The sequence below is a fragment of the Cynocephalus volans genome, chromosome X (genome assembly GCF_027409185.1).
Source record: "Cynocephalus volans isolate mCynVol1 chromosome X, mCynVol1.pri, whole genome shotgun sequence".
In the NCBI taxonomy this organism is placed as follows: Eukaryota; Metazoa; Chordata; class Mammalia; order Dermoptera; family Cynocephalidae; genus Cynocephalus; species Cynocephalus volans.
The window spans coordinates 122,653,568-122,669,256 of record NC_084478.1 but is presented as its reverse complement, the minus strand read 5'-3'; the positions used below and the strand labels follow the sequence as shown (position 1 = coordinate 122,669,256).

At 40.4% G+C, this 15,689-nt stretch overlaps 1 protein-coding gene across 1 annotated transcript in view; it reads left to right on the top strand.

Moving 5' to 3' along the window:
• Positions 1–14,223: 14,223 nt before the first annotated feature.
• LHFPL1 (LHFPL tetraspan subfamily member 1) overlaps positions 14,224–15,689 on the top strand; it is a 39,381-nt gene continuing 37,915 nt past the window's right edge. Inside the window, exon 1 of the mRNA XM_063085100.1 lies at positions 14,224–14,605. Coding sequence (XP_062941170.1) covers positions 14,224–14,605 — 382 coding nt within the window. The remainder of the gene's footprint in view (positions 14,606–15,689) is intronic.

Below are 15,689 nucleotides of genomic sequence, written 5' to 3'. Positions count from 1 at the left end.
TGAAAGAAAAGACTTCAGCCAAATGTGAGGTCTTCTTAGAGTCACTGAGATACAAATGAAAAATAAAGCCCTTTAGGTCAGTTGGTTAGAGTGCAGCCTTGTAACACCAAGGTCAAGAGTTTGAATACCTGCACTGGCCAGTGCCAAAATTAAATTAAAAAATAAAAAATAAAGAAAAGCCCTTTGAACATCTATATCATGAGATGATTTCAGGAACAGGAAAACCCAGAGAAACTCCCATTGTGGATATATCCAGACGAGAAGAAACTTCTCAGGGCACAGGTGGCAGAAAATGAGGAGAGAACTCTCTGAGAAATGGTAGTAGATTTTTTTTCTGAGGCTGTGTCTGAAGCAGAAAGATATAAAATGCTCAGATTGCTTGTATACCCAACTTAATATGAGGGGTCACATCAGTCAAAGACATTTCTCTGGAGCAGGACTCTACCCACTGAAAACATATGCCTGCCTATCTTGCTCATTTCCTAGGGAAGTCTCAACACTGGGTAAGATGTATTTGTTACAGGATTAGCAGGTAGACAATGCACACTGCCTGGCAACATGAGGAGAAAGGCCTGTTCACATTCCTTTGCCAACACCAGTGCCAATAAAGCTGCTCCCCCCAGACCAGTCCTAAACAAGCAATTCTGCAGCCATGTTTTCCTCAGCAGCTGCAAGTCAGTGACTCCCTTTCTGGCCACTTCATGTTCTGGTCTTTAACTCACTGGCTGTTTTGCTTGGACCCTGTTGCCCTTAGTAATGTGGTGCCTTCTTTAACTCAGAAGTTGCATGACAAGCCCAAGTGAGAACAAAAGGATTTGTGTCTTTTTCTGTGGGCACTGGGGAGGAGGTGAGATAGAGAAAGGAGTTTGTTTCTCTCTACTAAGAAAAATATAAAAGCAATGATTCCAGTTTCATTGATCTTTATGTGCCCACATATAAGTAGGTACACATGAGTGTGAAAAAGTGAGAACAAATGATTGAAGCCTTGACAATAGAACTCCACAGGGACAGGGCGAATGCTCGTTTTGGGGAAAAAAAATGCTAAAGGTCACCTACCAGCAATGTGAGTTGATGAAGTGCTTTCATCTGGAGGACAGTGACCAGCTGTTTTCTATCCCCTCTGAAGACCCAACAAAAAGAACTGGCTTTAAGTTGTAGCAGGAAAGGTTTAAAAAGGGATATAATCAATGACTTATTGACAGTTTTTAAGCTACTGAGAAAAATTGTAGACTCTCCCCAGAGTTCTTTAAAAGCAGTAGAGATAATCATTTGGCATGTATGGCTTAGGTGGGTTTCCTGCACTGCATAGATTGAGGTGACCTCTACCCATGTGTTAGAATGACTAGCATATCTCTAAAGATTAGTGAACATTAGGCTTTAGGATGGACAGTAACTTCAGAACAGACCTCATGCTTCCACAGTAGTGATTACAACTTTCTGGCCACACTCACTGCATTTCATACAACCACTCTCAGAAATGCATGCGACCCATTTAGCAGATGGAGAAACTGAGGGATGAGAGATAATGTAACACCTAGAGAGAGAGGTCCAACTGCAATCCTAGCAATGCCTGGTTACTGGACCAGTCAGCAGGAGCAGCAAGGTGAGTTCTTGATCCCTGAAATTCCTGAAATCTATTGTGGTTATGTGGCTAGACATTCCAGGAGAGGGAAACAAAGCTGTTGCATACATGATATATAAAGAGGAATTAAGATAAAAGGAAGCATAGAATTGTTTGTGATTTTTATTTATGTAAATACAAAGTGACTCAGCCAGTTTCTGGAAATGAACTTGGGTTGCTCTTGTGGGCTGTCATGAAGGAGATTACTCCATTGCAGGCTATGGAACTAAAAGCATTTGCTAGAATGCACTTCCCTGTACATGCACAGTGTCCCTTCACAGACTTCACATGTCCCGCTGCCTTCCTATCCAGCCACAGGAGGAGCTGTGCTGGGACTCATTTTGTGCTCAGAAAATATTGAGCAATTGGATCTCTGAGAGCTCTTCCTTGACTGGATGCATAAGGTCAAGCCTATGATTTAGAAAACTTTGCATTCGAAGTATATAAACTTCATCTCTCTAATGTTTAATTCCATGGGCACTTTAAAAAATTTATTTATTTATTTTAATTGACACATAATTGTACATACTTATGGGGTCTAATCTGATGTTTTGTTACATGTATAGGTTGTATAATGATCAGGTCAGTGCAGTTAATGTATCAGTCACCTATGCATTTATCATTTCTTAGTGGCAAAAACATTCAAAAGACACCCCTCTAGCTATTATGTAATATGCAAAACTTAATTGCTGACCATAGTCACCCTACTGTGCAATAGAACATCAGGACTTATTCCTCTTATCTAATTGTAATTTTGTACCCATTGGCCAACTTCTCCTTGTTTCCCCTTTCCCCCTCCCCTCTCCAGTCTCTGGTAAGCACTGTTTTACTCTCTGTCTCTATAGCATCAACTTTTTTTTTTTTTTTTTTTTTTTGATTCCACATATGAGTGAGATCATGTGGTACTTGTCTTTCTGTGCCTTGGCTTACTTTACTTAACATAATGACCTCCAAGTCCATACATGTTGTTGCCAGTGACAGGATTTCATTCTTTTTTTATGGCTGAACAGCATTCCATTATGCATGTATACCACACTTTTTTTTAGCCATTCATCCATTTTTGGACGCTTAGGCTGATTCTATATCTTGGCTATTGTGAATACTGCTGCAATAAACATGGGAGTGCAGATATCTCTTTGGCACACTGACTTCATTTCCTACCCACTAGTGGAATTGCTGGATCATATGGTAGTTTTATTTTTAATTTTTTGAAGAACCTCCATGCTATTTTCCATAGTGGCTGTACTAGTTTACACTTCCACCCACAGTGTGGAAGGGTTCCCTTTTCTCCGTGTCCTTGCCAACACTTGTTTTCTTTTGTCGTTTTGATAATAGCCATCTTAACTGGACTGAGGTGGTACCTCTCGTTGTTGTTTTGATTTGCACTTCCCTGATTAGTAATGTTGAGCATTTTTTCATATGCCTGGCCATTTATACATCTTCTATTGAGATATGTTTATTAAGATTTTTTCCCCATTTCTTAGTTGGATTATTATTATTATTTTGCTGTTGAGCAGCTTAAGTTCCTTATATATTCTTGATATTAACCCCTTGTCAGATGTACAGTTGAAAATGTTTACTTCCATGCTGTATGTTGTCTCTTTACTCTGTTAGTAGTTTCCTTTGACATGCAAAAACTTTTTAGTTTGATGTAATTCCACTTGTCTATTTTTGCTTTTATTGCTTGTGCTTTTGAAGTCTTATTTAAAAACTCCTTGCCCAGCCCCATGTCATGGATTGCTTCCCTATGTTTTCTTCTAGTAATTTCAAAGTTTTGGGTTTGACAATTTAATCTTTAATTTGTTTGAGTTGATTTTCGTATATGGTGAGAGGTAGGGGTCTAGTCTCATTCTTCTGCATGTGGATGTCCAATTTCCCAGCACCATTTATTGAAGAGACTGTCTTTTCCCAATGTGTATCTTTGGCACCTTTGTCAAAGATTGGTTGGCTATAGGTGCATGGATTTACTTCTGGGCTCTCTATTATGTTCCATTGCTCTATGTGTCTGTTTTTATGTCAGTACCATGTAGTTTTGGTTACTATAGCTTTGTAGTATAATTTGAAGTCAGGTAGTGTGATGCCTCCAGCTTTGTTTGTATTTATCAAGATTGCTTTGGCTATTCAGGGTCTTTTTTAGTTCCATTTGAATTTTAGGATTGTTTTTTCTATTTCAGTGAAGAATGTCATTGGTATTTTGATAGGATTGCATTAAATCTGTAGATCACTTTGGGTAGAATACCCATTTTAACAATATTAATTCTTCCAATCCATGAACATGTGGTATCTTTCCATTTATTTATGTCCTCTTCAATTTCCTTCTTCAAAGTTTTATAGTTGTGTTCTTGTCTGGTTTTGGACTCTGAGTAATGCTGGCCTCACAAAATGAGTTGGGAAGTATTTCATCCTCCTCAATTTTTTAAAGTAATCTGAAGAGAACTGGTATTAGTTCTTTAAATGTTTGGTAGAATTCATCAGTGAAACCATCAGGTCCTGGGCTTTTCTTTAATGGATGACTTTGTATTAATGATTCAATTTACTCATTTGTTATTGGTCTGTTCAGATTTTCTATTTCTTCATAATTTAATCTTGGTAGATTGTATTTGTCCAGGAATTTATCTTTTATGTTATCAAATTTGTTGGCATATAGTTGTTCATGATCATCTCTTATGACCCTTTGTATTTCTGTGGTATCAGTTTTAATGTCTCCTTTTTCATTTCTGATTTTATTTAGTTGAGTCTTTTTTTCTTGGTTAGTCTAGCTAAAGGTTTGTCATTTGGTTTACCTTTTTCTAAAAACCAACTCTTCATTTTGCCAATCTTTTCAATCATTTTATTCATTTCTATTTCGTTTAGTTCTGCTTTGAGCTTTATTATTTCTTTGCTTCTGTTGATTTTGAGTTAGTTTGTTGTTGTTTTCCTAGTTCCGTTAGGTGCAACATTAGGTTGTTTATTAGAAATCTTTCTTTTTAAAAATTTTATGAGCATCTTCTTTTTTGACATAGGCATTTATTGCTGCACATTTTCCACTTAGAACTGCTTTTGCTATATCCCATAGGTTTTGGCATGATGTGTTCCCATTCTCATTTGTCTCAAGGAATTTTTAAATTTCACTTTTAATTTCTTCATTAACCCATTGGTTGTTTAGGAGCATGTTGTTTTATTTTCATGTATCTGTAAAGTTTCTGAAGATTTTCTTGTTGTTGATGTCTAGTTTTATACCATTGTGGTCAGAAAAAATACCTGATATGATGTTTATCTTTTTTAATTTGTGTAGACTTGTTTTATGGCCTAACATATGAATATGTCCTGGAGAATGTTCTATGTTGAGAAGAATGTGTATTCTGCAGCTGTTCAATAGAATGTTCTGTAAATGTCTGTAAGCTACATTTGGTCTATGGTTCAGTTTAAGTCAGATGTTTATTTTCTTTCTAGATGATCTGTCCATTGTTGAAAGCAGGTGTTAAAGTACCCTACTAATATCGAATTGTAATCTGTCTCTCCCTATAGGTCTAATAATGTTTGCTTTATATATCTGGGTGCTCTAGTGTTGGGCCCATATATTAACAATTGTTATATCCTCTTTTTTAATTGATCTGTGTAGCATTATATAATGACCTTCTTTGTCTCTTTTTACAGTTTTTGATCTAAAGTCTATTTTATCCAATAAGTATGGGTACTCCTACTTGCTCTTGGTTTCTGTTTGCATGGAATATCTTTCTCCAGCCCTTAACTTTCAGTCTTTGCTTATTTTTAATAGTTAGGTGAGGCCCTTGTAGACAACATATTGTTGGGTCTTGTATTTTAATCCATTCAGCCACTCTATATCTTTTTTCTCTATAACTTTTAATGGGAGAGTTTAACCCATTTACATTCAAGGTTATTACTGATATGTGAGAAATAATAATAATAATTATTATTATTCCTTAATTATTATTATTATTCCTGCTATTTTGCTAATTGCTTTCTGGTTGTTTTTTAGATCCTTATTTCCTTTCTTTTCCCCTTGTTATTTACTTCCGTGAATTGCTGGTTTTCTGTGGTGCTTTGTTTTCTTTCTCTTTCTCATTTGTGTGTCTGTTGTAATTTCTTCTTTTGTTGTTATCCTGGGGCTAACAAAGAGTCTTGTAGATGTAATAAACTATTTTAAGCTGATGGCAACTTTACTCTAGAATCCCCCCTATTTATATATATATTCTGCCTTAATTTAACTTTGTATCTACCATATGTTCCTTATCCACTAACTGTAGCCATTGGGGTTTTTTTCATTTGTTTGTTTGTTTGGTTGGTTGGTTTTTTTTGGTGACCATTTTGACTTTAAGCCTTCATACTAGAGGACCGAAGGATTTACTTAACCCCATTACCTCATTGGGGTGTTCTGAGTTTGAACTATGAATTTACCTCTGCAGGTGAGTTTTATACTTTTTCATGTTTTTGTGGTAGTAATTGCCATCTTCATTTCCAGTTGTAGCACTCCCTTAAGCATTTCTTGTAAGGCTGGTCTAGTAGTGATGAATTCTCTCAGCTTTTGCTTGTCTGGAAAGGTCTTTATTTCTCTCTTATTTTTGAAGGATAGTTTTTCTGGATAAAATATTGTCGCTGATAGTTTTTTTCTTTCAATACTTTAAATATATCATCCCATTATCTCCTGGCCTGCAAGGTTTCACTTGAAATCTGCTGATTGTCTAATGGGAATTCCCTTATATGTAACTTGGTGCTTTTCTCTTGTACCTTTAGAATTCTCTCTTTGTCTTTGACTTTCAAGAGTTTGATTATGATGTGTCTCAGAGAGGATTTTTATGGGTTGAGTCTAATTGGGGAACTTGAACTTCCTGAATCTGAATGTCATATCTGTCCCAATACTTATGATATTTTCAGCTATTATTTCATGAAATAGGGTTTCTGTGCATTTCTTCTCCCTCTGGAACACCTATTATTGGAACATTTGTTCACTTAATGGTGTCCCATATGTTTCATAGGCTTCCTTCATTCTTTTTAATATTTGTTTTTTCCCCCCTCTGGCTGGGCCATTTCAAAAGTTCAGAAATTCTCTCTTCTGCTTGATCTAGTCTGTTGTTGAAGCTCTCAATTATATTTTTTATTTTATCCATTGAATTTTCTAGCTCCAATATTTCTGTTCAGTTCTTTTTTATGGTATCTATCTCTGTTAAATTTCTCATTCAGATCATTCATGAATTGTTTTCCTGATTTCACTGAATTGTTTATCTGTGTTTTCTTTTATCTCATTGAGTTTCCTTATGATCATTGTCTGAAATTCCTTTGCAGGTGTTTTGTAACTGTCCTTTTCTTTGCCATCTGTTATTGGAGACTTATTGTGTTCCTATGGGACATCATGTTTCCTTGCTTTTTATGTTTCTTATGTCCCTACATTGATATCTGTGCAACTAATGGAGTAGTTGTTTTTCCAAATTTAAAGAATAGACTATGTAGAAATGATGCTTTCCTTTATGTGGGTCCAAGGGTGTCTGTTGGATATGTTACAGTGGCTTTGGTTTGGGTATACTCAGTAGTGCAATCTCTGTGCAGTTTCTTTGGTTGTAATCCTCTTTAGCAATGTCTGCAAATGCCTCAGTGGCCTAGACTGTGGAAGTTTGTACCAACACTGGCTCTGTTTTGATGGGTCAGAGACTCCAGGCTGGTTGTTGGGCCAGGTGTGTATGGGCAGAAACGGCCAAATGGCTGTTTGGTGGTCTCTCTGAGGCATGGGGTCACTGTTTGACTGGCTATTAGGCCAGGTGTGGGCACACAGCTCTGAGGTTGTCTCTTTCAGGGAATGGTGTGTTACCTGACCAGTTGAACTTGGGTGCAGGGTGGGGGTGTTAAGTGGCTCTGCAAAGGCCTTCCAGAGGAATGGATTCCACTACCTGGCCAAGAGCTGGCACACATGGGAGCAGCAGGGCCAGGTCGCTTTATGGAGGCCTGGCAGAATAGGCAAAGCCACTGGCTGATCCACTGCAAAGTAAGGAGCAGGTATGCATGGGTGCAGCAAGGCCCAGAACCTCTATGGAGGGCTACTGGATCAGCTGTTGAGACCAGAGCAGGCATGCAATGTTGCAACAGGGCCCAGTAGATCTGTAGAGGGCTACCAGGTACAGGCAGAGCTGATGTCCAATTTGCTGTGCAACAGGGTCTGGCATCTTCATGTAGGGTTTCCAGATCAGCTGTCTAGCTTAGAGCAGGCCTGCAAGGGTGTGGCAGGGTCTCACAGCTCTGTAGAGACCTGCTGGGTGGAGGCAAAGCTGCTTCACAGTCTGCTGTTGGGCAAGAGGTAGGCATGGCCTGGTGCAGCAGAGTCTGGCAGTTCTGTGGAGGTCTGCTGGATCAGCTGTTGAGCCTGGAACAAGCCTACAAAGATACACTGAGGCCCAGCAGCTCTTTAGAGGCCTGGCATGGGGAGGCAAATATACTGCCCAATCACTGTCAGTTAGGGAGCAGGTGTATGACAGTATAGCAGAGCCCAGCAGCAGCTCTGGGAAGGGTCCCTGGCAGGGGAGACAGAGCTACTGCTGGACTGGCCATCAGGCCAGTGTGGACACCAGTGGGCTCAATGGGCCTGTAGGTTGTACAGGGTGGATACACACAAATGTGGTCACCAGTGGGCTCAATGGGCCTGTAGGTTGTACAGGGTGGATACACACAAATGTGGTCGACCAGTGCTTATTGGCAGCTTCCTTGCTCAGCTCTTCTGCCTCTTCTCCTGTGGGGAGAGAGGATGCTATGTGAGCTCAGGTGCTAGAGTCTCAATCTTTCTGTCTGGCCTAGGCTCCAGGCAGCTGGGGTCATATTCCTGCAGGCACCCATGTAAACATGGTAGAATGAAGGTGGAGCCTCATAATGGAGAGAGTCAGTTTCTACTGCCCCCTCGGGCAGGATGCAATCTAGCAGTAGATTCAGTTTCAAGATTGCATTGTGCCATAGCCACTTAGATCAGGAGGCTGGGGGTTTCTCTCCATGGACTTCCACTGTTAGGCTGTGCAGCTGCCCCAATTCCAAGCTACTATCCAACTGGGTTTGCAGCTTGTGAGGACCAGGGGACTCTCTTGTGGCAGGGATTACTGGTGTTTGTAGCAGCAGTGAAAACAGCTGGGGTTTTCTCAGCTTATCTTCTCTCTACCTGACTCTGAGCCAGTCCGTGTGGGGAGACAGTGAGGAGGAGGCAGGATGCCTTGCTCTTTTCTCTATGGTGCTATCCCAGGCTCCCGTGCTCAACAAGGATTTTGTCATTCACCTCATGTTCTGCAGCATATTTCTTCAGTCATTCTTGTCAAAACATAGTTGTGTATTTGTTGTTTTGGTCTCTTTTTGTTTGGAGGTGGGGGAGGAACACCAGAAAATTCTAGCTGGACATCTTGTTCTACATTTCCCCTTATGGTCACTTTTAACTTTACATAATTCGAGTCCTGGAGAGAGAATACTAGAGAATTGTCAGTGGCAGTGATTCCCATCCTACTATCCATGGATGGTGCTGGCTCACACTATCTCTAGTTCTAGGACAACTGTGTTATCCAAGGTTGTTGGAGACTTTCCTGGTTTTATCACTGAAAGTCCCACCTCCCAGGCAAACTGGCATGGTTGGTCATTCTAGTCCTAAAAGAAATAAGGACAATGAGTTTTTTCTAAAGTTCAAAGTAATCTAAATTCTGAAGGACAATGAGTTTTCCTAAGGCTAAATGCATTTAACTTAAACTGAAGTTTGAGATTCTACCTTTCTATATCTTGGCTTCAAAATGCCACTTTTAAAATGAAATAATGCTGACAGTGGTTGGTAGTATTGTAGTTTATTTAACAGCCTTATTTATCACAGATGAGAGATACCTTGTGTCAGAACCTTTCCCCTTATTTCTACTATAGTCTGGGTACCATTCACTGATATGGTCCCTTTCTCTGTCTTAAATTCTCTGCCCTTCCTACTGGTTGTCATACTGAGGCTTTAAAAAAAAAAAAATTGAACATTTACTTGTACATATTTGTGGGCTACTGCACAATGACTCACTTAGGGTAGATAGCATAGTTTTGCACCCACTGGTCAACCACTTCTCCTCCCCACTCCCTTCCCCTCCCAGCCTCTGGTAACCATTATTCTACTTTCCACTTCCATGAGAACCACTTTTTTTTTTTTTAAGATTCCACATACGAGTGCTATCATGCAGTATTTCTCTTTCTGTGCCTCACTTACTTCACTGAACATGATGGTTTCTAGTTCCCTCCATGTTGCTGCTAATAACAGGATATCTTTTTATTATTATTATTATTATTTTTTTATAGCTGAATAACATTCCATTGTGTATGTATACCATGGTTTTTTTTTTTTTTTTTTTTTTATACATTCATCTATTGATGGACATTTAGGTTGACTTCATCTCTTGGCTATTGTGAATAGTGCTATGATGAACATGGGAGGGCAGGTGTCCTTTTGATATATTGATTTCATTTCCTTTGGGTATATACCTAGTAGTGGGATAGCTGGGTCATAAGGTAGATTTATTTTTAGTTCTCTGAGAAACCTGCATACTGTTTTCCATAATGGCTGTACCAATTTACATTCTTACCAACAATGTAGGAGATTTCCTTTTTCTCCACATCTTCATCACCATTTGTTATTTGCTGTATTGTTGATAATAGACATTCTAACTGGGGCAAGATGATATCTCATTGTGGTGTTAATTTGTATTTTCCTGATGATTAGAGATGTTGCGTGTTTTTTCATGTGCCTCTTCATCATCTGTATGTATTCTTTTGAGAAATGTCTGTCCAAGTCCTTTGCCCATTTTTTAATTGTGCTTTTTGGGTTTTTTGCTGTTAAGTTGTTTGAGTTCCTTATGTATTCTGGACATTAGTCCCTTGTCTGATGTGTAGTTTGCCAACACTTTCTCCCATTCTGTAGATTGTCTCTTCACTTTGTTGGTAGTGTCCCTTGCTGTAGAAACTTTTTAGTTTGATGTAGTCCCATTTGTGTATTTTTGCTTTAGTTTCCTGTGCCTTGTAGTCTCACCCCCCCAAAATGCTGCCCACTCCCATTTTGTGTAGCATTTCCCCTATGTTTTCTTCTAGTAGTTTCATAGTTTGGGGTCTTAAATTTATGTCTTTGGCCCAATTTGAGTTGATTTTTGTGTGTGGTGAGAGATAGGGGTTTCAATCTTCTGTGTGTAGATATCCAGTTTTCCCAGCACTATTTATTGAAGAGGTTGTTCTTTCCCCAGTATATATTTTTGGCATCTTTGTCAAAAATCAGTTGGCTGTAAATATGTAGGTTTATTTCTGGGCCTTCTATTCTTTTTGGGGGAAGGGGCTTTCTATTCCATTGACCAATTTGTCTATTTTTATGCCAGTATCATGCTGTTTTGATTACTATAGCTTTATAGTATATTTTGAAGTCAGGAAGTGTGATGCTTCTAACTTTGTTCTTTTTGTTCAAGGTTGCTTTAGCTACATGGGGTCATTTGTGGTTCCATACAAACTTTAAGATCATTTTTTTTTCTATTTCTGTGAAGAATGTCATTGGTATTATGATGGGGAGTTCATTGAATGTATAGATTTCTTTGGGTAATATGGGCATTTTGTTGATGTTAATTATTTCCACCTTTGAACAGGGGATATCTTTCCATTTATTTGTGTCCTCTTCAATTTTTTTCACCAATGTTTTATAGTTTTCATTGTAGAGGTCTTTCACCACCTTGGTTAAATTTAGTCCTAGGTATTTCATTTTTTTGGTAGCTATTGTGAATAGAATTATTTTCCCGATTGCTTCTTCAGCTATTTCATTATTGGTATAGAGGAAGGCTATTGATTTTTGTGTGTTGATTTTGTGTCCTGCCACTATACTGAATTCATTTATTAGTTCTAGTAATTTTTTGGTGGAGTCTTTCAGGTTTTCTATGTGTATGATCATATCATTTGCAAATAAGGGTAGTTTGACTTCCTCCTTGATTTGCACACCCTTTATTGCTTTCTCTTGCCTTATTGCACTAGCTTGAACTTCCGCATACTGGGACTTTTGATCTCAGGGTGGTGATGTTCATGGGGGACATATGAGTTTACTTCTGACTACAGATGCTGAGCTTGAAACAGTTAATACTCCTGTTCTGCTGGTTTATTCTCTATGTCTGGAGAAATTGGCCTTCTTCCTATCTACTTGTCTTCCCCTCCAATTCTTTCCCCACACTTAAACACGTTTTGAAATTCTGGATGGGAAACCATGGAGGATTTCAATTGTAATACTATTGGGGTGATGCTATAATACTACTGGGGTAATACTATGGGGGAAGCTGCAGGTGAAGGAGAAGTAGGAAATGATGGCTCTGCCTTGGAATCACTGTCTACCCTTGGGCAAGTCACTTGGCTTTCTGGACCTCAATTTTCTCATCTGTAAATTGGGGGTAATTCCTTCTTACCAACCTAACAAAATTGTTGGGCAGATCATATGAAATAATTTACTTGGAAGGGATTGTGGTGATGTGAACCACAGCTGTTTATCAGCTTATTTCTTCATCAGGAAATGAGTTCTTAACAGAGGACTGCTTGCACTTTTCATAATCCTAAAATCTATAATATAATAAGCAGAGGTATTACCTCATTGTGGCCAAGCATACCTGCTTTCTAACAGCAATTACGCAAAACTAGTTCTGCTTTTCTCCCTGTTGGCCTCCCATCCTTCATCACATGTTTCCCTCATTCCCCCTACTTTCAGGCACAAAGCCTCGTTCCCAGGGGCCCAGCTCAGGGCACTTACTTCCCAAGCCCTAACATTCCAAAGTAAGCACCTGCAATTTACGATCTCTGTTCCCTTCCTGCACAAAACACATAGCACAAAATACATATGTGTCAAGAGGGGAATTGTGGTGAAGTGAAAAAAGAGCATTATACTAAGAATCAAATAACTGGGCTCTGGTCTGGCCAGTGTACCTCACTAGGCCTTTACCCTTGGGTAAATCACTTCCTCTCCTTAGTCCCATCTGTAAAAATGATGGGCGGGGGGTAGCATTGTGTGATAGAAAAGTACTGGCCTATGAATCTGCAGATTGGGTTTCTGGTTCAGTGTTGCTGCTTGCTAATTTACTCTGGGACTTGGGGAAAATCACTTCCCCCTTTACTGGGCCAAACTCTCCCATATGTAAAATGAGAAGGTTGGATTAAGTGATTCATTAAAAGTCCCTGCCAGTCTGGAAATGGGATGATTCTATGAAAGGGGTTTCATTAAACAAACAGAAATTGGAATGTCTGCTGTGTGCCAGACAGTGTTTGATGATTGTGAAAGCACTCATGGCTGGGACCCTGAGACCCCCAGTACAACTGTTTGCTTTCTCCTGTCAATGTACCAAACTGGGAATGTGGCAACCCTATACAGTCAGTTCCTGCACTTCCCCTGCTTTGGGTCTCCCCACCCGTGCCCCTTCCCCCGCACTATCACCTATAACTTTAAGCAATGGAGATGAATTATGGAGAAGTTTCTGAAACATACTCCACCATCTTCCTGCTGGAGACATTCACAGTGCTGTCAGCAAGGTGCAGTGTGGTCTCCAGCTGCCCTAACAGAGAAACAGGCCAGAAAGTAATGGCAGATTAATGGAGTTGGGAGGGAAATGGTTGATTTTTGACAGAAGGGTCTGTGAAAGCCATTTGTGCTGGGCTGAGGAGACTAAATCAGGAAAGATTCTCAGCATCTTGAATCTGAGATTACTTGTTCCAAAAGGGACTTTGAAAGGTCCTTACAGCTATATGAGTATGTTCCTGCTGCAAGGCCGGGACTGCCTTATCCTGATCCATTTCAGAGGGATAAGAAGCTTTCTTGATTATATCTGGCAAAAGACAAGGAAGCTTTTCTCAGTAGCCATTCTACAGTTAACATGCACTGATTGGTAAGTTGCCTCCCATTTTAGCTGTGGGTAAAGTGACTGAATAGTTCTCTGTCACGATAGGCATAGAGTATGAGATTAGGCATTCCTTATTTTATTCTACCCATTTCAACCTGGCTGATGTATTCCAGTTAAAAAGCCCACACTAACACACCGTTGGACATCCTACCTAGTAACTCCACAGTGAGCTCTCCTTCTCTCCTTCCCCTTAGAGTAGGAAGAGGCTCTGTGAGTTATCTTTTTTCCTCCTTCACTCTCTGAAAACAACTTTGTTCCTGACACTCTTGAGATATCACTTCTTTCCACGCCTCTAGGCCCAAAAGGCCATTTAGCTGGAAGCCTGGGGGCTCCTGGGGCAGCCTTACTTTCATTCAGGCTCCCTTTCTGCCACTTGTCCCATTTTGTGTGTCAAGAGTTAAAAGCTGTCTGATCAGGCTGCATTTGAGTTGGCAGAGCAGTCACTAATTCAGTTCAATGATTTTTCCATTGCAGCTAGAATCAGGCAGAAGGAAAGGAAGATGGGAAAAGTACTGGAAAGAAGAATCCTGCAGGAATCCCAGTGGTCCTCAAGAGAATAATCTTATCTAGAAGCAAGGGCCAAGTGGCACATAAATAAGCCCTAGGACTGGCTAACCGATGAAAAATAGGCCAGTGGAGCCTGCATGGTAACTTTCTGCACTTTGTGCTGTGACCCAACTCATCTCCCCATCCCTGCAGATAAAACCTGAGACCATGAGGAGCAGCCTGACCGTGGTGGGGACCCTGTGGGCTTTCCTGTCCCTTGTTACTGCAGTTGCCAGTTCTACCAGTTACTTCCTGCCTTACTGGCTCTTTGGATCCCAGCTGGGAAAGCCAGTGTCATTCAGCACATTCCGGAGGTGCAACTACCCTGTGCGGGGGGAAGGACATAGTCTGATCATGGTGGAAGAGTGTGGACGCTATGCCAGCTTTAGTGCCATCCCAAGCCTGGCCTGGCAGATGTGCACAGTGGTGACAGGTGCTGGCTGTGCTCTGCTGCTCCTGGTGGCACTGGCTGCTGTCCTGGGCTGCTGCATGGAGGAGCTCATCTCCAGGATGATGGGACGTTGCATGGGAGCAGCGCAGTTCGTGGGAGGTAAGACTGTGTCCCTGGGATTGGGAAAGTTGGAGAGCTATGGTGGCGGGCGGGAGTGGGGCGTGTGGCCTTATGGCAGAATCTACTCTCAACCCCTCCTCTTTGTCCACCTCTAAGGCTATGAATGGGGACACCTTTAAAATACCTAGTCTAGGACTTCCCAAAGTGCAATCTACAACAGCACTTTATTCATAGCAAAATTGGCTAGTAGGCAGAGTTGATATCTGTTGTTTAGCTTCTATTTTTATCACCTTTTTCTGCCTGCAGAGTGCCCATTTAAAAATATCCAAGTGTTTTTTCCAGGGGCAGCAACATATACGCTAGTGCTACTGCTTCAGTATAAACTTGATCTCTAAGAGCCCTGCTCTCTGGTAGTTATCTCAGAGCACAGCAACTTGATAAATACATACACACAGGTGCTAATTACTAACAGTTCTCACCAAATAAATACATCTCTAATAGTGAAATGCTAGGTACCAGACCTAAGGTCTGGTAAGGTTGATGCTTTCTGGTTCCCTCTTTCCTCAGAATCATAAAAGTTTTAAATCTAAATTACCATTCTAGCCTCCCTCATCTCTGAATTTTCCCACTTGTTAGCCACTAATGGTTTTCTGGCCACATTGAAAAGTAGAATTAGGTTGGTTTCTTTCTTCCCCTTGAAAACCATGGTACCAAACCAGATGCTAAGGCTGACCTAAGCCAATGATTTTATTTCCCTTTGGGAGTTCTGTGGTTAACAGAAATGAGTGAGGCTCACCTTTCACTAGTATTATTGGGCATGCTATAGTTAATTCAGCACTTTTATGGATACATTATTCCAGGAAGTGACACTTGACTGGCAGGAAAAGAGGGTTCTTGCAATTCATATTTATAGGCCCAGGGCCCAGCTCAGTGCCTGGCACAGAGCAGGTGTTCAGTAACTGTATAAAAAATGAATGCATAGCTAAGGCAATGTCTAGTGTATGTAGGATATGCTGGACATGTGCGGCCTGGGTTTGTTCACATCTCTTCCTTTTTTTCCAGGCTTCCATGCAAGGCTGTTAGCACCCTAAGCTCTCTTCTCTTCTGACATGAGAGTGACAAC